General features: G+C 34.5%; 1 protein-coding gene across 1 annotated transcript in view; it reads left to right on the plus strand.

Moving 5' to 3' along the window:
• Nucleotides 1-24612, plus strand: part of LOC149800918 (aldehyde dehydrogenase, mitochondrial-like) — a 69592-nt gene extending 44980 nt beyond the window's left edge. The window contains exons 9-14 of the mRNA XM_089954981.1: nucleotides 2023-2125; nucleotides 5675-5859; nucleotides 9292-9456; nucleotides 13644-13804; nucleotides 21232-21346; nucleotides 23536-24612. Of these exons, the coding sequence (XP_089811107.1) occupies nucleotides 2023-2125; nucleotides 5675-5859; nucleotides 9292-9456; nucleotides 13644-13804; nucleotides 21232-21346; nucleotides 23536-23568 (762 nt within the window). The 3' untranslated portion in view covers nucleotides 23569-24612. The remainder of the gene's footprint in view (nucleotides 1-2022; nucleotides 2126-5674; nucleotides 5860-9291; nucleotides 9457-13643; nucleotides 13805-21231; nucleotides 21347-23535) is intronic.
• The last annotated feature ends 3328 nt before the right edge of the window (nucleotides 24613-27940 follow it).

A 27940-nucleotide genomic window follows, 5' to 3' on the forward strand; every position in this document is an offset into this window, starting at 1 on the left:
TAATTCTCTATATTAATATTAGAGTTTTTAGTAAATGCAGTATGCAGCCATATATATACCATGAGATGTATAAATTTGTCATTGAAAGGAAACAGGTGGTATATCACTGATACAGCATACATACTACACATATATTTAATTTATATCACATATAAATGCACATATTTGCCATTTAAATGGAGTTATGACTGACTAAAGGCAGCAGTGAATTGACCGAGTGAATGAACTCCTTGCATGCCTGCCAAGTGTGTTCACTACAAAATGTAGTTCTGTGCCTTTTGTGGTGTTTGACAGTCACCTTTGCATATTGATAAGTTGATTGTTTTGTTTTTTTAGTTTCTTTTTTTACTTACATTGATGTAATTATTATAAGATAAACTTATGATTTAAACGTGATATGATTAAACATGAAAGATGGTTTTAATGAAGAAAGTAGAGTACTACAAACACTCAGCCATTCACATACCAGAACATGGAAATAAGTGTGGTGTATATTTAATATATTTACAGTTGATCTAAGTCATTGTTATGCTTTAATTAACATTACTACTGACCATAAAATTTTGCCCATATCTTGCTACGATGGTCCAGAGAGAGAGAGAGACAGGTGGCCTTTGGACATTTTCATATTTAATTGATAATCGATTTTTAGAACATTATAATTAATAGATTTAAGAAACAACAACAAAGCATTAAATACATTACAGTATATGCGCCTTGTAACCAAGAAATTTACTGCATGTTGTTTACAGGCTATTGCAAGTTTGTGTCATTGATTATATAAACACTATTGATAAATCTTAAGGAAAGTGTACACATACCTTTAGGATGAACCATATTCTTGTAGGTTACTTGGTGTAAGTACAGTTTCAAGGTTTTCATCAGCCCAAATTCTTGTTCTCTCTCACTCCAGATTTCTGCATATTTTGTCCCTTATGCATGAGAGGTGAGTGGGAATGAAAAGAAGAAAGGATTGCATTAAGATTGTGTACCATATTAAATTCATTTAGAAAATGGGGATTATTAATACTTTTTATTGTTATTTTCATATGTCACTAATGATTAATGGGTGGAAATTCATCATTGAACTAAAGGTAGAATCAACAGCACAGTTTCAACAATGTTTATATATGCGTATTATTGCACAATGGGTGGATCACAATTTGATATACCGATAGCAATTGGTATATCAAATTGCTCTATACCAACACTTTAAAAGCCATGTTTTTTAAGTGTGTGTGTGTGTGTGTGTGTGTATATATATATATATATATATATATATATATATATATATATATATATATATATATATATATATATATATATATATATATTCCTTTGGTGGAGCAAAAATCACAAAAGTTTGTATGCAGCTTTGTATTTTATGAGTTCACATATTTTTGTCAGTGTTCTACATCATCACTAGTGTCTTCTTAACCTTAATTCAGTTACTATGTTACCACTCTCACCCAGCCCTTTTCTCTTCAAAAACTTCTTGTGACAGTTGTTTATAAAGTGTAGTTTGCCACGCTTAACCTTTTATTACTTTTCTCTAAAACTAATATTACAGTGACGCTTAAAGATTTTTTTAATGACACTTAATTATGAATTTTGAAAAAGTATTTTAATGCCTTATTTATTCAGACTGCATTTTTTTGGGAATGTGTCATGTAATTAAACAAATAGTCTCTATTCTACTTATATTACAATTTATGATTCAGAGAATTTTGTCAGTGGCTGTTATTTTGTTCGAGTTATTTTAATTTTACTATTTTTCAATTCCCAAAATTTACTTTTGTCCAGAAGAGCATTAGTCTCTTCAACGGATTCTTGTTTTTTGATGTAGAGCTTTGATCTTTTGCTTTATTCCCTCCTATATTTCATCAGAGCACCACTATCCTTATACCACTAAGAATATCTGGTCACTGTTTTTATATAAACAAAATGGTAAAGATTCTAAAGAATAGTTGAAACATTCTTGCAAGTAGACTTGATTCTCTGTGTCTCTTCTTTGAAATTCAGGTGGGACAGCTTATTGGCCAAATGGCAGCCAAGAGTAACTTGAAGCGCACGACCTTGGAACTCGGAGGCAAGAGTCCAAACATTATCCTGTCTGACTGTGATCGTAAGTTTAATTCATAGGTTGATTGTATACCAAGTCCTCACAATTTACATATAGCACTCTTAGTAGCTCAACATATAACTTTGCAGCAGAGAAAACCAGAGAGCCAGGAGAAAATCACAACTTTGCATCGACTACCACATGACCCTCCCACATGCTGGACCCAGGATCAAACAGAACTGCAGAGGCATGAAGTGAGCTTGTTACAGCTGTGCTTTTGAGGCATTCACTAATATAAGTTATCTTTGTGTGTCAGGTTACAGTAGAACCTTGTTTATCTATATTATTCACTAAATCCAATAATGTGTACCATTACCATGTAAATTTGTGCTCACACATGTTCACTAGTCTTCATTCAACCATTGATGCTATTTCAACTGAGAGGGTCTTGAAACCTTTTTGGAAGATTGTGGTTCATACAGAAAATTACAGAAAAGAACCTTGGTGGGTTTGGGAGAGGAATTGTACTCTCTACTGCCTTTGATGCTTTGGGTGCCTTTTTGGGGAATTTTGAAACATCTTTACCTTTTTGTCTTTTGCATCATGAATGATGTTTAATTTTTACTGAAAAGTTTTATCATCCTTTGATTTTGGTAGGGTAGCTGGTTTTGGCATTTGTGTTAGCTGAATTTTTTTGATCTGTATTGCCTGAATTGTGCTGTTAAACCCAAGATGAATATTTTGAGTTTTTTTGTTGTTGTCCATTGTGGAATTTGGATAAACAAGGCTCAACTATATGCACATTAGGGGCATTTCAGTTATATCATTTCCTTAACGACCACAATGGATGGTGTAGACAGTGTATTCTATAGAAAGTAGCCTTGTATATGAAAAATTGAATATTACTGGAGTTAAAATTAAATAATATTGGAGTTTTATTTTACCCTCTTAAATTTGTAAATTGTTTTCTGATTACTACTGTATATACTTGCTTGTAAGTCAAACCCAGCTGCAAACAACATAGACCCTAATCTGTCTTTGCATAATGCACTGGCAGAACAGGGTATTTGGGGTTTGTTCAAACTGCATAGACTCAGATATGTTAGCACATTTCGCAATAGCAGATTTTGGGTCTGTGCAGTTGGACTCGAGTTGGAAGTGACTATATATGGTTCTTTTGACTTAAGTCATGTATTCCTAGCATCACTCAAAGGAGCCCCATTTTTTTCCCCTTATATGTTCAGTCAGTTCTAGAAAAACTGAAAACCTATGGGACCAGTTAAATGTTTGGGTTGTGAGGGTTTTTATGGTTTTTTTTGAGGTTCTCAAATTTTACTTAAAATGGGATGCAGTCAATTATATGCACTTAGTCATATCATACTATGTATATCAATTAGTGCCTATTCTGTGTTTCATTAAAATAATTATCATGTTTCCATTGATATTTATAGTGTAAGCAGTTAGTTTTGTTTTAACGCTTTGGTTTTGTATTTCATTGTAAATTTACATGATTTGTTAAAATGTCACCAGCCAGGAATTATGAGGGAACCAGTTTGATAAATTTTTCTTTGGCTAGTCTTTGTTAGCACTAATGTCAAAAGTGAGAATGTGTACCTTTTCAATTCAAAAAGTAGCTGATTGAGGATCATTTATAGTATGAGATAATAGATGTCTGGCAGATTATTGCCACAATAAACTCTGAAAGCTTTAACCTGGTGCAAAGTCTTCCTTTTTGCCTTTTTGCTGACACTGACCATAACCTGTGCAGGTGCTTAGTTTTGTGTTTCTTCATATATGGCTATTAGCAGAATTAGGCCGACCTCATAAATGTTATCTGGCAGCTTCCTGGCAACATTTTGAGTACATTTCAGTTTATTTTGTTTTCATTTTAGTGTAAAAATTAAAAAATCTGCAACTGAAAATTTGTTTGCTATTCTGAGTTGGATTTATGGAATATTTTTTAAGTTAAAGAAGGAAAAATACTGGACCAGAAAAAATATTTCAGTTTCAAGAGGGTTTTAGTTAAGTGATTTTTGTGTCTTGGGAATATTTGCATTTAAAGGTATTTAATGCATTGCTTATTTAACATGCTAAAATATACCACTGGAAATTCATCACAGCTGCAAATGATCTGCACACTTGTATAAGAAACCAGTTAATGTCTCCATGGAATTAGCTAGAAATAGCAGGATGGATGTACTGCTGTCTCATGTTATAATTATAACTCAATTCAAGATATAAGGTGAAATTTAGTCTTATATCTTCATTTTCCTTTAAATCATCATTATTATTTTTTTTAAATTGCAGGGGTTACTAAGCTATAGTTGTGCATATTACAGACCTGGCAACCCCTATGATGAAACATACCCTTATACTACAGACTCGTGGAAATAAAAGCACAAATTATCTCAGTGTAATTGTTTGCAGTGAAATCCAGATACTGACTTGTCTGTATTTGATTCAAATCTGGGTATCATATTAGATTCAGTGGAGTTGTTCAGGGAACCAGACTAACTTTACAGTTGTACCTCAGGTGTTTTAAACGGCACATATTTTGTGATGCAGAGCATCAGCATGATCAAACTGTTGCTTAATTTTCTAAAAATTAGCATCCAGCAACCGATACTTTCAGAATGAAATCAACTTTAAAAAAGTTTTAATAGTATGGAAGAATGAAAATGAATATTCAGATTCTTGGGGGAAAAAGCAGGAAGGGCAACAATTACATTTAATGGTCATCATGAGTGGATATGAATGTCTTGTGGCATTAAAAATAATCGTTGTTGACACAGCCCACATGAAATTAATGATTATTTTTTTAAGGAATTGGTCAAGTTGAGAGATAATACTGAGCCATTGAGCTCCATAGGTTTTCGAACTGCAGTTTGTGAAACTGTACAGGAGGTAATTAAAGTCCAAATGTAGTTTTAATGTTTTTTAGTTAAGCACAATGTTTACTATCATTGTATCAGTTTTTGAATCACACTTCTGGACTTTTAAATGCATGTTTTTTGAGCCTGAGAGAGCAGTACATGATATTTTGTTTTACCTTACTGACAATGGGTATAATTTATTGGAATCTATTGCCTTACTGAGAAAGTCTTGTTAGGGTTGGCAGGTCTGATATTACACTGTTCTCTGTATATTGTGGTTCTCTGTATAACATGATTTGTGAGTGGTAATGGACCCTGACTACTATGTTATAACAAGAGAGAGCTGTATCTATAGTCAGGTCTATAAAGACCACCTATTCTGAAAGACCAGAGCACCTGTCTTGAGAGATCTCTTTTTTACAGGACAATCATACCACATTTGGGGAATTTCTGTATTTTATTTTTGCTACTTCTGTGGCAGAGTAAAAATCCTTGAAAATTGAACTTGACATGAAATTTGTGCCCCAATCATGAATTTAAATGCTGAGAATTTTCCAGTGTTATAAATTTGCATGCAAGTAAGCAAAACATAATTTTTGTATCTACGGTATTCATTTCAAACCCGAAATTACTGTGCTGTCAAAACATACCTTTTAGAACACCACTTGTCTTTCATGTTTAATTCATGCAAGTTTTCTATTCTGTGGTTTACAGTAATAAAATGTCCCATGTATTTTAGTGGATCTGGCAGTGGAGCAGGCTCACTTTGGTCTCTTCTTCAACCAGGGACAGTGTTGTATTGCTGGGTCCAGGGTATTTGTTGAAGAAAAGGTTTACAAGGAGTTTGTTGAGCGTAGTGTTGAAAGGGCAAAGAAGAGGACTGTTGGTGATCCATATGATGAGAAAAATGAACAGGGACCACAGGTGTGTGGCAGTCAGTAGTATTTTCTATCCTTTTTTTTAAGGAGTTGCAGTAGTAATAATCTCTTATTTTGTTAGTAGGAGTTATCAGAGAGCTGTTTGAGATAAAATTTTCATGATATAAAAGACTGAAAAAAATACACTTTTAGGATCAGCTGCAGATCAGCTTTGCTTAAACCTTTCCTTACAATATTGTATAAAACATGCTGAAACAAGCCAAATGGTGAAAGCAGAGGTGTCATTTTTCCAGCACAAGTACTTTTGTGTGTCAGCAATACTATGATTTTATATTTAAGTATTGTAAAAGTCATACAGGTCATGTATGTGCACTTATCTTAAATTAAAATTTAATTCTAATTTTTTTATTACCAAAGTCTGTTCAATCCCTATTATTGAATGCTCTGATCCTTAAATGTCATCAATAAACTTTGATGAAAATTATTGATTGCTATGAACTTTTACAGTGGTGGCCAGGTACTAAACTGGGTCAAGGAGAGGGTATGTCGAGTCAAATCATCACAGTATAGGGTAGTACGAATTTGTTTATCAACATGGGTAGCTTTTATTGTGACATCACAGCATGTGACATTCAATCTGGATTGTACAAGATCACACCTATAGGTTCATCTTATTCAGTAAAGGCATGTTCTTTAACATTCATTTTGCTATGTATACTGGCATGTATATAATGACCTTCCAAAGGAATATGGATGTATGAGTATCCAAATAAAGTGAGTAATTGCCATTTAAAGGTACTTAGAATCAAATTCTAAGAAATGACACCCAGTACTGCAATAATCAATGTTTAATGCATACAAGACCTGTATGACTTTTACTGTAGCTTACATCGTGGCATGGTTCACAAATGAAATTTTAACATTCCTAGGAACCTATGTTTTTCTGTCAAATATATTACCTGATCACATTAGCATAAGGAAATAAACTCCCACCTCTTGAATTCAGCCCAGCCTGAAAGATGAAAAATTCAGTCTTACCTGTTTACAAATCAAATAGACAAAGAGAATAAACTCTTCCAGATTACCTCCCTTTGCCTGTGCTAGGTGGCCACCAATATACCAGGAGTCATTCAGTTTAAGTTTTTGCTGCAACACGGCTAACTTTGCATGAAATAACCTATTATGTCCAAATTCACCATTAATTCTACCCATTTGTCTTTAAAATCTTGTATTAGTAATTAAGTTGTTTTTTTATTGACACTTGTTTACATTTTCTCGAATGTTGCTAACTTAGTCTCTGGCTGTGTTGTCATACACAGTATCATCGATACTTGTTGGCTCATATGCGTTTTTCATACACACTGCTTTGATTTGCACTTGGTTTTAATTACAAGTACATTTGCTGATAGAGCTGACCTTTTGTTATAATTGTAGTTGTCGACTACCACCACCAACTGTGTCAAGTACCAAACAGCATTTTAGTATGAACAGTGTAGTTTTCCAAAGCACATTGTAGTAAAAATCGCATTGTACATCACTTCATGTGATAGAAATTTGTCAAATAATAGTGTTTTAAAAAGGAAATAATGATAAAACATTAAGCTTTGTGGGTTTTTTTCAAATCATATTGTAATACATTGGCTTAATTTTAGTCATGGTGACCATAGCAGTATTGCACTATGTCTAGAATTGGTTTATAAATAACTTATAATGAGTGAGAGTTATAGTTCACACTTTTGGATTGTCATTTCCCTTTATATTGTTTTCATAGTATTTTTAGATGTAATCTGGCTTCTCAAGTTGTTAAATGTCAGGCTCTTATTATACATGCCTTTCTGGCATTATCAATGAGGATGCTGTCTACCATCTCATGGAATAGTCTGCAGAGCAAGGAGCGATGGGCAAAGTGCAGATCTGTGACAGAAGAATGGTGGATGTGTCCATGCTACACCCACTCCGGTCACTGCTCAGGTTGCAGATGAGGCAGATTATCCAGAAAAAGAAGACATATTTATTGACTTAAAGACAGTTTGTATCCCTCTTTTTATCGTGTCTGCCCAATATAGACTTGAAGTTCCTGGGAGATTTTGCTCCCACCTTTGGCAGCCCACTGGGCATAAGCTCCCCAGGATACTGGGCAGGGTCAGAGTGCCAGTAAGTCTAGATGCATGGGGATATTTTCGGCTGACCTTACCTTAGTTTTCCACCTGCTGTCATTGCCATTTGCCATCGGTCTCCTGACCAGCTTGCTGGCTGACTGTATATGGCTTCCTTGGAACAGATGAAATCTTGCTTTGTCCTGTGGGTGCAAGTCCTCCTGCATGTCAGAGTGCCTGTAAGTCTGCTCATGAGACTTGAGTTTAACCCTTGCTGTCAGATGCCATCCATAATAGCAAATGATGATATCAGTCATTACAATGGGTTGGATGTTACTTGAACTTGTACGACCTGTCCATCCACATAACCAGCCAGGTGGCTGCCCCGACTTTGAATACCATGTAGACTTACAATTTAAGGGACTCGTACAATTGGTCCATTGTCTGCAATTTTCCATACAACTGTTAAGGCAGCCATCCTGGCAACACAAACCATGTTAGTTGCCCATCTGCCAGATTAAGTATATTGGACTGATATTGATGGCATATTTGGAGGGAAGATAATACAGTAGTATGATACTGTCATTGACTTTGGAATTCTGCCAGAGGAGAATGTATATCCATATTTACTGAAAATAAAAGTAATTCAGGCATCTTGTGGTTTTAATATTTCTTTAATCCCTTCATATAAAATACATATTACCTTGTCTAACTTGAAAATAATTTTTGAAACTTACATGTATGGCCCTGCTATCAAATTTCATATATAATTTCTGGGTACTATTATTTAGGTGCTGTTAAACAGATTGATCTTAAACCATGTAAATATTGGGTTTTTAATCCAAAGAAACCATCAAGACAATGTTTCATCCTTAAACCTGAAAACCACAAATATCCAGTTGATCAAAACTGAACAACTCATTTTATTATTACTATTCACAAAATGTTTTATATTTATCATATTATCTTTATAAATATTAATTAGATCCATTACATTTTATTTCTGACTATTAAGTTTAATACGTCTATTCAAGTTACCTATGATAAAAATTAATATATAATTCTCTTCTATAAAAATAATTGTATGCACGGTCATGAATTTCTGAAATTTGCTTCTATGACTTGTGGTGGTATGGAAAAAATCACCCATTTTTGAATGTGCCTCGCCCTCCTCAGGTATGTTTAAATGGAATAGCCCTCAGGATCACAATAACCTTTTTCATGAAATTGTACCTCACTCAGGAGCAATACTCACTGCCAACTTCAGTTGGTGCCTGACACAGTTTTCTTGTAATAATTAAGTGAAGAGCTTTAATTTCTTCAGTTGTTCTCTACCAGTGTAGTTATTGTACAGTAATCAGTTTTACTCCTTACACATTCAGGTTGATGATGCCCAGTTTCAAAAGGTTATGAGCATGATCAGTTCAGGGAAGAAGGATGGGGCGAAGTTGCTGTATGGAGGGAACAGAGTGGGGGACAAGGGATACTTCATACAACCTACTGTTTTTGGTGATGTGCAAGACAACATGAAAATTGCCAAAGAGGAGGTCAGGAATAGAATAAGAGAATATGTGCCAACTGTTCAATGCTTTATAACAAGATATATTCATGGGAATTGGATCAGTGTCTCTTTTGCAAAAATAAAACATCGGTGATGATTTCAGAAATAGTTAATAGGTATCGTTTAAAAGCCAATTATTAATATCCATCAGCAAATGAAAATACGATGAAGATTGCAAGTGCAGAGTTATGACACTGCCAAACTAAAGCAGATTACATTAACTGCATTACAGCAACTGTTTAAATTGGTGGGAAAAAAAATTGTTTATTTAAATTCATACTCACATAACTAACTTTTTCACTCTTCCATTTCATTTATGCCAAATGCAGAACAATACATATAAAAAATTTATATAGTTTAGTTAATTAGCACAACCAACATTTCAGACAATTCTTCTGTCGCCCAGAGAAAAGAAAAGACAACATTTTGCTGTGCACACGTAATAAGTTTTTTTTAAATGTAATTGATGCTAAATACATACAATATGTACCATTTGTTTTCAGACAAAAAAATTATATTTTAGCTGTCACAGAATGTACAGTTTATTCAGAATCTGAAAAGAAACCTACTGCAGCAGTGATATCAGTCAACCCCTCTTGCCAAACAACAAAGCAATCACCCTTTGTGTATGGTAATGAATAGTAACTATGGCCTGCCTAGTATAGTCATCGATATTTCAATTCTTAAGAAAATGAAAGAGTATTAAAAACACACAAAAACAACAAAGTATCACATGAAATGAAAATTAACCAGGTTTTATTTCCCTAAAAGTATCTTCGTTCCATGAAAATCTGCAGAATTATAACCCAGACTGCTCTTAAGGTTTGAATAGAAAAAGAAATGTAAAATATATTAAATGGGGCAAGTCTTGATTATAATGTTCCATGTAGTTATATACAGTGTGGTTATGTATTGGAAAATTGAGCTCAGAGGTAAAATATTACTAACAAAACTAATGAACCAGTGCCAGGTTCTAGTGGTTCAATATCTGATTCTATTTAAAACATAATGAAGCAATCTCAAGCTGTTAGTTCTATATCAAAACTTGTCTAAGACTGTTGATGCAGCAGTCCTAGGCTCTAGCAGTTCTATATCAAAACTTGTCTAAGACTGTTGATGCAGCAGTCCTTGGCTCTAGCAGTTCTATATCAAAACTTGCCTAAAACTGTTGATGCAGCAGTCCTAGGCTCTAGCAGTTCTATATCAAAACTTGTCTAAAACTGTTGATGCAGCAGTCCTAGGCTCTAGCAGTTCTATATCAAAACTTGTCTAAGACTGTTGATGCAACAGTCCTAGGCTCTAGCAGTTCTATATCAAAACTTGTCTAAGACTGTTGATGCAACAGTCCTTGGCTCTAGCAGTTCTATATCAAAACTTGTCTAAGACTGTTGATGCAACAGTCCTTGGCTCTAGCAGTTCTATATCAAAACTTGTCTAAGACTAATAATGATTCTACATCAAAGCTTGTTATTTAAGATGATCACAACATTCAAGACTCATAATTAAGCAATCCTAGGTTGAAGCAGTTTTATAAATAAAAATAAAACAATAATAATGAAGCAATCTCAGGTTGTAGAGATTCAATACCAAAGTCTATGACTAATAAGATGGTTTATTCTAGATTAGTTTTAGTTCATCTATCCATAAGGCTCTGCGTCTGCCAGGTCTCGTCATCTGTAGCAGCAAAGTAGAGGAAAGCTGTTGTGCTATCCTGAAATTGACTTTCACAGAAAAAAGCATGTGTGTCCATGCAGTCTCCATACACGTCAACCATTCTTTCTTAGTAGATCAGTTTATAATGGATTTCCTGCATAGCATCAAATCCCTGGGGAGGGGCTATGGAACTAACTTTGTACATGTAGATTGGTTGTAAATTCATCAAGTTTTACATTGAGCTAAAGTGTTTTGCACCATGTGTACATATTGTTATACCTGGATTCATGAAACTTGATGAGTGGATGGAGTTTGACAAGCACTACACTCGCATTACAGTAATAGGTCACTATGACCCATGTTTAATTCCTCACTGACTTTGATTTAATATTTCAGTCTCAAGTTCTGATCACACTAGAATCATTAAACTAGATGATTGTATGCATCTGTATTAGTACCACACCCTTACAAGGTCATGTGACCTACATTTCATATTTTACTAGTTAAATTCTTGCATTTATCCCATGATCATGAAAGGTTTTTATCCACTATATACAAATAGTACCTAGTATCATGAAATTTGGTACAAAGGCGAGGAGATGCATCTTGAAAATTACAACACCCTTATCACAAAAGTAGGTTACTGACCTATATTTCATGCTTCACTGGTCTGGGTTCAGTTTTGTTTTTAACAGTTCATGCTTGAATCAGTAAACTAGATGATTGTATGAAAAAGAACACCATGATCAACATTTAACATTTTACTGGATTATGTCAAGCTTTTGAGTTTAGCTGATGACCACTTAAGATTTTACATGCTGTAAACACACTTTCCCATCTAGAATCATGAAATTTGGTTGAGGGGATGCATCCTGATGAGCACTACTCCTTCATTTCAGTAGTAGGTCATTGTATCCCATATCTTATACTTAATTTACTTGGGTTAAATTTTATGGCACTCTTTTTTATATCTCTGCTAATAACACACATTTAAAACTAAAGCTTATCATAACTTACATTTTATCTTTACTGGCTTTGGTTAAGATTTTGCATTTGGCATTATACATGGATTCTGTTTGACTTCAAGGGGTTAAAAAAATCTCTGGTTTTTCAATTCACTATAGTGCCTCTACTTTGATATCATATGAAAGAATGTTCTTTTATTGTTTTATGTATTTTATGCTCTGGTAAATTTTGAAAAGATTTAAAGTTAAAATGTAAAGATCAAAATTGGAAAAACTTTTGAAAAGGGCCTATCATTTTATTGTCAGTATGACTTTAGTCCGAATTTGTTTCTGTGGGACAATTAATGTTTTCTGCTGGATAGTTAATGTTTCTGATGGTTCCTGGAGACTACTAAAAGCTTTGAGGCAATAAGCTGTGTAATTCCTGATTACACACCAGTTTTTAAGAACCACAACAGAATCTGATCCAATTTGACAGAAAGCATCATGTCATAAATGGCTTTCAGAGTTTTGCAAATGATGCCAGTTTGACATTAAATATGGCCACCATGACTAAAAAATAGGCCAGTAGCTTCTTGTGGGTCGGTGGTTCTTTCCGGGGTATTCCCGGGTTCTTCCTCCACCATTAATACTGGCCACCATGTATAGCCTATTGTGTGCTGAAAAATGGCATTAAACCCCACAGCAACAACAACTAAAATATAGAAACATTAAAAACTGTTCTTCAAAAGAATCAGTTCTCAGAATTTTACCAATTTAATAGCATGCATCATTGCTTGAAGGCCTTTCAGGTTTACATAAATGATGCTTCTCTGTCATCAAATATTGATGTTGTTACTAGAAATAGAAAAATATACAAGCAACTTTTTCTCAGAAACCAACTAAGAAAATTTGATAAAATTTGATAGAAGGAAATACTGGCATAAAGATCAGTATTAGACAAAATTAATGATGATCGTGTACCATCAAATATGGCTGAAGATAAAATAAAAACCTTAAGAACTAGACTTCAAAACATATGCAATAAACAGCATTATAATAAGTGTCTGCAGATCATCTGACCCGTTTTTATTGGTTGTGCTCTTGCAGTTGGCTGGCAAGAGATGTCACCCAGATGAGTGATCTCTGGCCTACTTGGGTTTCTAATTAAATCTTATTCTCCAGTAAAACTCATTCCAATATATGTGACCTGCATGTTATCTACAGGTGTGTTCTTTTCATTCACGTGGCTCAAACTTTATTTCTTTTCTCAACTAATAAAGGGATTGTTCAGAAAACAGTAAGTAATATAGTTAAAACAAATGATCTTTGTTAAGATTTGGGGTTCTCCCATTTTCCAATAACTAATTGCCAAGGCAATTTCAGATAAATAAAGACATGAACAAATTAATTCAAGAAAATGGTTTTTGTTTTCCAAAAACAGTCATTGTCTGAAAACAAACATTTAACTTAATAGATAGGTGGTTTGGTCCAAATATGTCTCTTGTATATTAATTAATTTTAAAATTTGAAACCTTTGTTGTCATTGTTGTATAAAGCTCAACTATTTTAACAGATTTTTGGACCAGTCATGCAAATAATGAAATTCAAGACTCTGGATGAAGTGATACAGCGGTCAAATGATGGCACGGTCTATGGTCTAGGTGCTGCTATCATGACAAAAGACTTGGACAAGGCGTTATATCTCTCTAATAGCATGAGAGCTGGTACAGTATGGTAAGTAAATTTCAGCCCAAAATTTTACTGGTCACTTGGATCATGCCAATTAGGGCTTCTAATTGCATCAAGGCTGTTGCATTAAAATAAATGGCATATTAGCCCAGATAAAGTATGGTAAGTGCATTTTGGCCTAAGATTATGCTTATTGCCCTCTCAGATCGAGCTTTTTATGAGCATGAAGACTTGTATTTTAATGCAAGTGCATATTGCAGTGTTGCATCCCAACTGCATAGTGAAAGGATTCTGCCATTCAGTTTGCAACTCCAGCAAAAGTAAAAGTTTGAATTGGAAGATGTTGCACAAAATGGAAATAAACTTATAATGGTGCATGATAATTATGAGATAAATGTAGTAGATAGATAGACAAGTTTTATCTTTTGCATTGAAATGTACCAGTCTCCTTTTTGTAAGTCAGTTCAATTTATATTTAGAACTGCTTGTCCCTAAATGAGCCAGTGCCCATGCGTGTGTAATGGTGCCTAGAGACATACTGAAATGGCTGTCACATGGCTGGAATATAACTGTAGTTGCCCTACTTTGCACTTATCAAGTTTTAAAACTCATTCAGTGAAGCAGATAACCTTTTTCCTGGCAGAGGGGAGGGTTCAGATGTCCTCTTGATAATGTCCACACCTAGTGCAAATGTACTGGACAAAGATCCTCTGCTTTTGTGCTTGAAACAAATACAGGAGGACCGTTGCTGTTGTAAGACGTGGAGATGATGTTCATATTATGCTGATTATGATATAATACTGTAATGACTGTAAGTCTTGGGACACAAAAAAATAATTTTTTTTAATGTCGCAAGATTTATTATGAATTTAAAACTTATAGCATTTCAGTGTCTCAGCGCTTACTGCCATAAAAAAAATGTCTAGAAAGAAATGGCAAGATCACCATACTGTACACAGCAGTGACCAGCTCTGGTTCATTTACTTCAAGAAACACTTAAAACTACTATGACTGTATTTATTTTATTATTTTGCATGTACATATTTTCCAATTTTTCTAACATGAAATAAAAGTAAATAAAAACTTCAATAATTCACGGGGCGCTTAGAGTTTACTGTGCAACTGGTACTGTAATATACTGTAGTGTATAGACCAGTACTTACACATTGCAAATTGTATATCCTTGTTTATTCCCAAAAATACTAGATCCAGAATTTTGCTTTAGTCATTGTTTTTACCAAATCTCATTCTTCCAAATCACATTTAAAAAACATGTCAATTGCTATTTTATTTATTTTGACCCACACCCTCAAGAGTTAATGTTTTCCAGAGATATAAGCGATCCAGCAATGTGATCTAATTCATATGAAATGACACAAATCTGTAATTATACAAGTCACTTAACCAGTATACAGCACATTCACTTAACTGTTCATCATTGATACATTTTAGTTTTGTGTTTTGGCTTACCATAACACAAATTCGTAACTTTAAACTCGGTATTTGTTCAACCTTTGATTTTGGACAGCTGGAAGTCTTGGCATGTCCTTTTGTTTATAATTGGTAAATTTGTCTTTTGTTTTCAAACAGGAGACCAGGTAATCATTTGATCCATGAAACTGGCATGCAATGAGGGTAGTTTTTGTCTGGCAGCAATGCTGGTAACCGTTTGTGTATAACATTACTCTACACGAATTAACTGTTGGAAAATCTAAAGTGAGCAGGATGAGATGCCCTGCATAATAGCAGTTCTAAATTATTTGGCCTCCCAAAATTGTAACGGACTGACTAACTATTGACATCAATATCATTGTCATTCAATTAAGGTATGAACACTTGCTCAATTGAGTAGCATGATTGCCATGGCCAAGTAAACAGGTACTTATTTATGGCTGTTTATGTCAAAGCAAACTACATCTGAGTGTTTAAGGTATTACGGTTATTTTCAAAGCATTATTTCTGAAATATCTGTATTATATTTTGGAGGTATTATTTAAGTTTAGTGCAGTTGTGCCCTTAATTCAAATCCAAGGGATGTACTTCAGTTAGTGCAAGTGAAAATCTTCAAAGTACATGCGGTGACACCCTTATGTAAACATGCCATAACTATATGCAAGCGTTGAACCAAACGCTGCTGTTGTTCATTCTTGTCATACTGGGAGCACAGTTTTAACGAGTTAGATATTTACATTTTCAAAGCAAAATAAAAGGTAATTACTTGTGCATTGATACAATGTTCTGCTGCAATAATGCTAAACAAAGAATAAAAAACTGAAGACAACAGGGATAGGTTACTGTTGTAAACGTTTGCAGCAACCCGCTAATGCTCAACTCCTGTCATCGATCAGATTATGCCAATTTATTGGATAGAAATAATAAGGAAACAGTTGAAAATTAAATATATTAATTGACTTTTCAAACAAATTATATAAATTTATAATATTCCCAAGTAATAACTCCTGATGATAGCCCCTTAACAACCATGGTCACTTCTTTTTAAATGTTGTTACGATTGAGAAAATATATTCATTGCTTAGTGGAAAAATGTTTGGTGTCCCAAGACCTTTAGTACATGAAAAAATTGCTTTAATTTTGTGTCCTAACATTTATAGATCATAAAAAATTACTTTTGAAAAAAATTTAGGGTGTCACAAGACTTAGAGCGTCCAAAGACTTGGTCATTATGGTACATAAGCATATTTTGATTGTGAGTGTAACTTCATTTGCCAAAACAATACACGTGCAAATTCAAGAAACAAGATAGATCCTTGTAGACCTGACCAGCTAATGTTTATTCAGTTAGAAGGGGTTGCATCAAAATTCTTGGATTTTGGGAAAGCATTTGGATTTTGGAGAGGGATAAAAGATAAACAGTAGTCTAGACTTGTCACCCAGAATTTCCATTATTTGAAGAGTATGACCACCCCTGCAGTAGACTATGATACTAACCCCTTAGGAAGGGGGCTGATGGGAGGTCTAGATGCAAAACGGTTGGCCCAGACACAATATAGTACTTACCTATTTCCCCTTGCTTTTATTTATTGCCATCTTGAATCTTGGAATTTAGGGCTATTAAGGACATGAGGGTAGGTACAGCATAGTATGTGTTTATTGGCCCAGGCTTGTGTGTATTGCCCTTTTTGATCTTCCCTGTTAGGATTTTAAAGGTTCTTGCATTTATAAAAACAATAATCAAAGTTTTTATAAAAAATGTCAACACTGTAAATTATATTTAAGTATGGTGACATTTTGGCCACTGAATTATTTAGTCACATAAAAGTACAGTGAGTTGCAAATAGGCAGGAATATCAATTTTTATTTATAGTTTTGAACTTGTGTAATATAAATTATCTGCCCTTGCAATATCCACTATTCAGTGTACATGAAATTAAGTGTGATCACTTAGTTGTTATCTTAATATAGGGGATTATATAACTGTACATAAAATTAATCTCTGCCTACATTGTTGAAAGTTCAAATAAATTACTGACAAAACACCATTCAGAGCACTTTGTAAAAGTAAGATTTACAAACTCACATTCTCAGGATAGTTGGTGGTAAATATACCATCCCTTTTACATGAAAATTATGTGTACAAGCTATTTTTTTGAGTACCTAAATAATGTTTTTTTTAATAACATAGCTATATATTCTATTTACAAATTAATAAATTGGGAAAGGTAGAATTGGTAGAACTACATGTTTCTTACAGTCTGTTACAAATACAATGACAGGTTCTTTGTTTCACCACCTACTGGAAAACTCTTAGTCCTACAATGTAAGACATCCACTCTGATATGTATGTTCTTTGGGGTCGACCCCAAAAACATAAATATACGGTTGGACATCTTACATTGTGGGACTAGGGAAACCCCTGCAGTCCAAAAATTATTGTCTGAACTGGCTGACATTTTTTGCGTTGGAATCTGTGAAAAATCTTTCAACACTCTAACATTTGGAAGACTGCACTTCTGATGATGATGGATATGGTAGTCATTATATTAGAAAATTGAAGGTTTGTACAATTTTTTACAAAGGTGGTTTGCAATTAAAGTTAATGCTTCTCTTGCATGAGGCATAAGTGACATTTTCATTAATCAGAATTTTGTTGAATATCATTATTTACGGTGTTCTAAGAAGGTCAAGAAAGAACATAAAATAAATGAATTCTTATTAAAAGTTGATAATTTCATAATGTTGATTAAAATTTCCAGATCCAATCTACCATATTTGACAATAAAACGAGTGATACAGAGATGTTTCATTTAACAATTTAGATTTTCTTCAAGTTCAACAAATATGGCTAATATTTTTTGTATTTTCTAGTTTTAAAAAATGGGATCCATGCCTGACCCCACATAACAGACGGATTCATGAGTTATCTAGGCGCAAGTTATTGAGGGAGCGGTGTAGTTGGTTGTTGAGTAGTGAAACTGGTTTTGTTTTGTTTGGTGTTTTATGGCACAGCAACGTAGGTTATTCGGTACAAGACATTCAGAGTAATGTACCTTTCCCAAGGATACATCACAGTTGTCAGTGAGGGATGATTAGATGGTAGGATTGTAACCTGCACAATTTTGGTAAAGTATTCAACTCGCTAAATATGGCTCCTGCCTCCATTAGTCACCTTTTATGACATGAATGAGATTGCATCAGGCCTATTCCACTCTTACAGCATGCATGAGGTCACAGACCTGCCAATTCTTAGGAAAATGACCCTTAACACACAGACTTACGGAATGAAAGGAAAAACTATGGAAATATCATTGTTGTGGTAAAATCTGAATAATTGGCTCATCGATGTTTAATTTTGATCCAGGTTTGACATTAGCTTTAGTGGAATTACAAAGACGGACTAACTTTATAGTGGTACATCAGATGCTTTAAACTGCACATATTCTTGCATGTGAAGCATCTGCATGATCAAATTGTTGATTATAGAATTTTGTTAAAATGGCATCCAAGTACCAATAGATGTTTAAAGATGAAAGGAAAAAATAAGCCTTATAAAAAGGTTTTAATAATCAGTACAGAAGAATAAAATGGAATATTCCAGTGGTTCTGAACAAAAGCAGAAGGGGACACAATTACGTTTATTGGAAATCACGTGCCTATTTGAGTATGTCTATTTGAGTATGTCATGTGGTGGGAGATATGATTACCGTCATGTGAACTGAAGAAAACAATTCCAAGAATTGTCAAATTGAGAGAAAGCAACAAGCGATTGAGATGCATAATGTTTGGAACTGAAGGTGTACATGTACTTTACAAACTTTTCATAATGTTTATCACTGGTGCATCAGTTTGAAACACCGAACTTTTTAAATACATGTTTTTCAACTTGACAATAGCAGTATATACTTTATTAGATGTTACTGAAAAGAAATCAGCCTTACAGAAACAAATCAGCTGCCTTACTGAGACGATCTTATTAGGGTTAGCAGGTGTTAGATGGCACCAGGTCTATTCTAGACTCTTCCATCCTGTAGTAGAGTTTATCACTCTTATGACATGCATGAGACTGCATCTGGTCTATTCTACACTGGGGCCCCGAGTGGCCAAGTGGTCTAAAGCGCTCTCCGTTATGGATCACTGCCATCTCACCTCTGTCTGCGCCGGTTTGAGTCTCGGATTCAGCTAGTGTGGGTATGTGAGAAAGCTTGCCGGTAGCTTCTCGTGGGTCGGTGGTTCTTTCCAGGGTTTTCCTGGGTTCTTCCTCCACCATTAATACTGGTCGCCATGTATAGCCTATCGTGTGCTGAAAAATGGCGTTAAACCCCATAACAACAACAACTATTCTACACTCTTATATCATCAGGAGAGTGCATCTGGTCTATTCTACTCTTATGATATGTATGACATTGTATTAAGTCTTTTCTACTCTTATGACATGCAAGAGATTGCATCAGGCCTATTCTACACTCTTACAACATGCATGATTGTGCATTGGGCCTATCCTGCACTCTTATGACATACAAGAGATTGCATCAGGCCTATTCTATAGTCTTATGACATGCAAGAGATTGCATCAGGCCTTTTTAACACTCTTACAACATGCATGAGAGTGCATCAAGCCTATTCTACACTCTTGCAACATGCATGAGAGTGCATCAGGCCTATTCTGCACTCTTACAACATGCATGAGAGTGCATCAGGCCTATTCTACACTCTTACATCATGCATGAAAGTGCATCAAGCCTAGTCTTCACTCTTACAACATTTGTGAGAGTGCATCAGGCCTATTCTGTACCCTTACAACATGCATGAGTGCATCAAGCCTAGTCTACACTCTTACAACATTTATGAGAGTGCATCAAGCCTATTCTACACTCTTACTACATGCATGAGAGTGCATCAAGCCTATTCTACACTCTTACAACATGCATGAGTGCATCAAGCCTAGTCTACACTCTTACAACATGCATGATAGTGCATCAGGCCTAGTCTACACTCTTACAACATGCATGAGAATGCATCAGGCATATTCTACACTCTTATGGCATGCATGAGAGGGCATCAAGCCTATTCTACACTCTTACAACATGCATGAGAGTGCATCAGGCCTATTCTACACTCTTACAACATGCATGATAGCACATCAGGCCTATTCTGTACTCTTACAACATGCATGAGAGTGCATCAAGCCTAGTCTACACTCTTACAACATGCATGAGAATGCATCAGGCATATTCTACACTCTTATGGCATGCATGAGAGGGCATCAAGCCTATTCTACACTCTTACAACATGCATGAGAGTGCATCAGGCCTATTCTACTCTTACAACATGCATGAGAGTGCATCAGGCCTATTCTACACTCTTACAACATGCATGATAGTGCTTCAGCCCTATTCTACACTCTTACAACATGCATGAGAGTGCTTCAGCCCTATTCTACACTCTTACAACATGCATGAGAGTGCATCAATCCTATTCTGTACTCTTACAACATGCATGAGAGTGCATCAAGCCTAGTCTACACTCTTACTACATGCATTAGAGTGCATCAGGAAAATATTGCTATAAAAATATGGTGGACAGATTGTCAAACTTGTGCTTGACATTTGTTGACAGAATGTTGTGTCACCGTTTCTTCCCTTATTTGCATATTGAACTGTAATCAGTGGCTGGTATAGAAAACATCAGGTGGCTTTTCATGCACCTTCCACAGTATATTTCAGACTAGAGTCAAGATTAATCACCAGATGTTTCTAAACAACCAATCATTTATGTCAAAATTACTTCATTCCGGAATAATTGGAAGTTTATAGAATCCTTCATGAAGTCTCTAAATGGTTAAAATGGCACAGAATTTGATTATAACCAACAGTAACTGATTCTTTCTTTCATCTTACTGAAAGTGAACAACCTCAGTTGAAACAGCATTTTTTCATACCTGTCTATATTCTCATTTTACCTTAATAAAATTGATTATTGTGGTCCTTGCTACATCATATTATTTGCTTTTTCAGGGTGAACTGTTTTGATGTGTTTGATGCAGCATCTCCTTTTGGTGGGTACAAAATGTCAGGAAATGGAAGGGAACTTGGAGAGTATGGCCTCCAGGCATATACTGAGATCAAATCAGTAAGTTGGACACATTGAATAGTTTTTAACATCATGGTAGCTGATATTTCAAACATAGATGGCACTGGCCAGCTCTTCCTGATCTTTATTTTAGTGGTATGTCTGTTATGCAGGTCCTGAATTTAAATTTAGGCAGCAACTGTCTTCAATCCTGTCCCGTTACTGATACTCTTAACTGTGTATAATGTACACTTTTTTCACAATTTTCTTATTTTCAGTCAGGGGTGCACATTTTTTACAAGAACTAAAAGACAAGGGTTTTTCCAGGTAGACCTGACAGAAGGAGGCACTATAGATGCCTACATGTGAAATATTAAAATCCATTGCACATTGCATTGTGACAAAATTGTGTATCATCACTAGCCTTATTAAAGAAATAATGCTTACAAGCCTTGATAGATAACTTCTTCGATTGCTTATATTAATAAACTAGCATTTTGTTCAGTGCTGTGACTAGAAATGCATGAACTTAATGATTGGTAACTTGTTCTAAAGTTGTGCAGAGTCCTGCATTGCTGCAGAACAAATATGATAATTACTGTATCTGTACTATAAATGTTCAGTGTTCCGTAACTGTGGATCAAATACATTTTTTCTTCATTGAATTTAAATAAAATAAAATATTTTGAATTCAAGCAGTTTTTATGTTCTCATCAGAGGCACAATATGGGGAAATATTTTGTGTGACTTGTTAATCTCTTATGGCAACACTGACATAGTCATAAAATGAAATAATCAACAAATGTACAAAGTAAACATTTTTATCTTCTTTGGAAATAAACTTGGTTCTTATTTTTATTTCTCATCTGATTTGATAATCTTTGCGACTATACGTGATTAAAGCTTCATTGACTCAGTTTGGTCTTTTCACAGTAATCCACGCTGGCTAAGCTTTGATTTGTTTAACATAGTTACAATGCACATGTCTAGGTAATTTGCAGTGTATTTACTTTTCTTCAGAAAATGAGCATGGTTCTTTGTTACAATAGAGTGAGCAGTATTTAATTGACAGCAATGTGTTTTCAAAGGTAGACAGTGCTTTGTTGACTATGTTTTGCCCTTTCAAAGTAATCAGCGCCAGCTAAAGCATTGATTTGCTAAAGATGCTGGTACTTACTTTCCTTTTTCTGTGTACCAGTAAATTTGCAATTTATTTACTTTTCTTTAGAACTAAACTCGGTTCCTTGTTTTCTTTCTCATTTTAAACCACAGTATTTGATACTTCTTTGTTACAATACAGTGAGCAATGTTTAATTGACTGGGTTTGGAGTTTTTGAAGGTAAACATTAGTGTGGGCTAAATCTTTGATCTTGTCAGACATCGTTACAATGCATTGCCTTGGTAAATTTGAGTTAGTACACGGAGATACGTTTTAGAGATGTCATGAATGTAAATGCTGGACCTAAACTTACTCGAGGACATACTGCGACCTTTCGAGAGTGATGACGATGAAAATGAATTTGAGTGATTTGATGCAGAAGACTGAACTCCATCAACAAGGCAAACCTGAAAAATGGTCCATTTAAGTGCCATCCATATAATCAGAAAGATATTCTAACTTTAAATATTGCACCTTTTTTCATGCTTTATCCAAAATGGCCAGCTGTTATTACACCGTAAAGCAGGGTGAAATTATCAAGATTTTGAACTTGTATATTGCATGTGTGTTGTGCAGTCCCCAAAATAATTCTAATTCAGTTGTATGCATTTTTCTTGTACATGGGTACACACACATGCACACACGTGTGTGTGTGTAGAGAGAGAGACTAAAACCTATCTTGCACAGTCACCTTGGAGAAATAAGGAAAATGGCATCTTAATACAAGCCTATTCCTGTAGTAATTTGTTCTGTGTATAAACAAACTGATATTTATCTTGAGACTCAGTTGAGACCTTTCTTTTTCTCAGGCCGCAGCTATGGAGATTTATGCCTCTCAAGTTCTGCCTGAATTGTTTGCTAAGCCTTTCTTAACATGAACTCCGCAGTAGAATCTGCCATCAAATCCCAGAGACCAGCCATATTAACTTGATAAAAACTTCATTTGCCTTGCAACAGGGATATTAATACATTGCATGATCATTTGGACTTGCATCAGTACTTCTGTTTACAAATTTGCTGAATACATAAATAATGGTTTTGGCCGCATTTTTTAATTATCACAATACTTCATTTTTATTTTCTTTTTCAGGTCATAATCAAGATCCCACAGAAGAATTCTTAAAGCTGTAGAAAAAGACAGACTGGAAAAGACCATGTCATAAAGTCCCAAAGTTGAATAAAACGGATTTTAAAAAAAGAGAAAAAAGTAAATAACCACCTTTGTAGTGATAACTATGGTAACAGTATAAATACATCATTTTTGGTATGCACAAATATATTTTTTTATCTTTAATTAACGTTACTAGTTCTGAATGTGTTATGACTTATTATAACAATAAAGTAGTTTTCTTTGTTGTCATGATTTGAAATGCTTTTTGTTGATTATGAAATTTGATTTTTTTAAAGATTATTCTATCTTTACTATTTGCACATTTTAAGTCTCTGATAGACTTTTTATATAAACTTTAAAGGGATGAAACAGTAAATCTACTGTTAAGGTGAAGTCTTTGCTCTTGTTTGAGTTGAAGCAGAAAGAGGGATTTCACTCTTGTGTTAATGGGAATCAAATCTCCACCAGTGGTAACATTGTCATGAACAGTTTCTTAAAGTTTTGGTAAGAGTTTTTCTGCAATGATGTGTCATTTTGTATATTTTGTCTAGGCTTAACATGCAAGTCCTCATCTTATTGTTGTCCTTTTTAGAATTTTTTCATATAAACAGCAGTATATTTGATCATATTGTATGTTACATATATATGTGTATGTATATAAAGCTTCATGAGTTTTGAATGCATATTTTGTACTGTTTACAGGCTTCTGAAACATTTGACTGACACACAAACTTGTATTTTAGTAACAGTTATTGTAAAATTGATTCTGTTTAAATTGGGAATACTCATATAAACAGTTTGTTTGATGAAAATCATGAAATCGTTTGTACATTAAAGCATTTTTGTATCAGTGTGTTGATTAGCAGAACACCAAAATTTTGCTAGTCTTTGCATATCATTAAATATACATTTTATACATTGTACCATCTTGTCAATCTATGCAGTTAGAAGTAGTACACATTTTAAGAGATATGCTGCTTTATCATGTATCAACTTGTCTGTATTTTGCTCAACAAGAGACCAATCATTGGGGTAATAAAAGTGTTTTTCAACTAAGTCATTATGTCAGTATTTTTCAGAAATGAGTTGCTTGTCATTACCTGATCAGTTAAGAGTTAAGGAACACAGGATTGTTTAGAAAATGAATTTAACATTGCAAAAATGTAGACATGTCAGCAAGGCTAAGAGACTGAAGGTATTATTTTATATATGTTCCTCAGCATCTCAACATGTCATTAGACTTATTATGTAGTTTTTTCTCTGTTAACTTTTCATTGTCAGAATCATTCAGTATTCTACGATACTCAGCACCTTGATATTGCACACACATGCACAATACGTGAATAAAAATAATTTAGTGTATTAGGAACTACTTTGTAAACAAACCGTGTACACTCACAGCGAAGTGAGCGACTAAGTTGCCTAAAAAATCAGGAAAGCAAAAACAACTTTGCCCTGTGATTTGTTTTAGTGATACATTGACTAACCAAACTTTTTGAGATGCCACTTTGACTTATCCAGTTTAGTTCTAGTGTTGCAGCAAAAGGTATTCAACAAGCCATCTGTAGCTAGGCCTAGTGTTTATATCAATTACACTAACAAACTCTTGCACATTCACAAGCATGTGTTTTGATAGCTGACTGACCATTAACCATTTCCAGAGTAAGTTTGCAACTAGGCCCCTATCACTTACCAATTTACACGTTATCCTTTGATGATAAAAACATACAAACTTGTGTTTCGTAACTTTAACAATAGTATGTAAATAGCAACTTGTGTTTTAAGAATATAATCAGTGATCTGGATATTTTAGCTGCCTCTTGTGCACTATTTCGTCATAAAATTAGTTCGAAACTGTAAGTGTACCAATAATGGTGAAGTAATGGCAGGCATGGCTATTTGAGAAGTACCAGCTTATTAGATTGATTTTGTAAATCATAGGCAAACATATTCAAAAATATATACAATTCATAGAAAGCAAAGCCCTGGTATTATGTTACCTAAGATTTAACTTTAAAATGCAATTATTTAGGTCAGAAACGTATGGGACAGTGCTATGTTGTGGAATTCGTGAGAAGCATTGTAAACAAGGTCAAGGTTGTTTTCTGACCCGACTTGTATTTGTGAAAATATGGAAAAAAGCAGTGAAGCAGATAATATTTAATCAATGCCTAAAATTAATACAGACAAATAAATAAACCATAAATTTGCAATCCTATCATGGACTGTTGTAATGGAGCTATATAAAATGAGTTATTACGAAAACCCATCCTTCTAAAAAGATGCATCCACATTGGTGTTGATTCGGTTGGAAAGAAGGGTTTAGTTCATATACTGACTATAAAGGAGCCATGTCTGTAATTTTATGCATTTTAGTGTGTTGTGTATGAATAGTTATGGTAATATTTTATCTGCAACAAAGAATGAGGATAAACAGTGTGATCTGAAGACACGTGTGAATTGGCCCCCATGTACATAGTACAGGTTTGTTTCAAATGCATTTAGAAATCTTTAAAGTGCCATTACTGTGAAAGTATTGCTTAAATCCAATGTTAAATGCAAATATGAATACTCTTTAAAATCTTGTTCTTGCTACTTCTCCTGAATGAATGTTATATTGCCACTGGGATTTACCATAACAATTCTTGTGACATACAGATGGACCAAAATGAAAATGGTGTCAATGTGGCCATCTTGAAAATATTATCATCACTGCTTCTTAACCGATTAGGCCCCGATCCCGTCTGTAGGCATGACGAGGCTGTACCCTACTTCAAAGCTCTGCAGCATCAAGGCCATTTAAGATAACCAACGAGGGTGGTATTAAAAGAAAGCAGACAGATATAGCTCTAAAATGATATCAAATAATCTGGAAGTTCTAGTTGCACTACAATATACAGAGAGAAAAACCTCATTTTTTGGACCCGGTTTTTTTCCACCCAAAATTTGCTCGAGATTGAAATGCGGTTTTGGGTCCGGATTTTAGACCTTTTGGCTGCAGATCTAAGACATACCAGTCTTAACTGCACACAGACAGGTGAACCTTTGCAAAAACTAGGATAAGGTGGGCATTTGGAATAAATTGCGATCTCCATACGAAAATGATGGGTCCATTAAGCAAAAAAAAAAAAAAAACTCCAACTTTTACCCTTCTGCTCATGCGCAAGCAAAATAACCAATGGAAAATGATGTTTCTAATACAACTAGGCATTATTCTCATGGAAAATCTGTTGAAAACCGCTGTATTATGATGTATTCAGAAATAGCCCTCCAAATTCTTTCCTACGCACATTTCAGGCAAAAACTACAAAAACCTCTGGGACCGAATGAGTGAAGGGATGGTAATATCAACATTGCGATTTCTAAACAGCTTTTTGTGATGTCTAGTTGGTCTAGACATTCAATATGCCTGTCACAGTGGTCATCTTAAAAATCTTATCATGATTTCTCATGGATGAGTCGATTATATCAACAAGTTATGTTCACTCAATAACTTATCATATCTGGTTGGTTGTAAATTAATTTTTTGGATTGGATCCAACTTCGAATATGATTGCCACAATTTCCAGCTTGAAAATCTTGTCAATACTTCTTGACTGCTACCCACATCAACATTTTGTGCTTTCACCATCAGACTTCTTATGATGTATGGTTGGTACTAATTAGAAATGGTACTAATCTGTTATCGAACAAAGCCATTAATCTTGAAAATCTTGTTATTGTTGTTCACTCAAAATGTAAAGTCATATCAACATGTGGATTCCCTCAGAAAACTTGCAATGACTTGTTAGCCCTAAATGAAAATGGTACCAAGTTGACATCCAATATGTCCACCCCCTAGCAGCTAATTTGACAATCGTTATTACTGAAGAATATCAGAGATGGTTTCTTATCTTGAATTGCTGAAAATTCTTTTCAGCCAGTAGAATGTCAGTCCCTTCAAGGGACTCTTGTTCTGTTTTTAGTAAATGGCAGACCAGCAGTCTGGGATGCTTTCTGTCAGATTAGTAAGAGGATTTTATGAAAGTCATTTTGAATATTTTTTTCAGTGTTTAATAATAGCAGACCTGTTTGATGGCAGATCAGTAAAATTTGTAGAAATTTGAAAGATATCCATTCCAGGATACTTTCTTTCAGCATTAGTCGTCAAAATGTTGTTTTTTTAGTAACAGTGGCCATCATTGTAGAAACAAATAAACTGCTGAATAGAAATCAACCAAAATTGTTGTTATTGTAGTAATTAACACCATTTTTCAGCACAAGATAGGTTATACATGGCACAAGTATTAATGGTGGAGGAAGAACCTGGGAAAACACTGGAAAAGAACCACCAACCCACAAGAAGCTAATGGAAAGCTTTCTCACAAACCCGCATTGGCTGAGC

The sequence above is a fragment of the Sinohyriopsis cumingii genome, chromosome 4 (assembly GCF_028554795.1).
Source record: "Sinohyriopsis cumingii isolate HCF-2022 chromosome 4, ASM2855479v2, whole genome shotgun sequence".
Classification (NCBI taxonomy): domain Eukaryota; kingdom Metazoa; phylum Mollusca; class Bivalvia; order Unionida; family Unionidae; genus Sinohyriopsis; species Sinohyriopsis cumingii.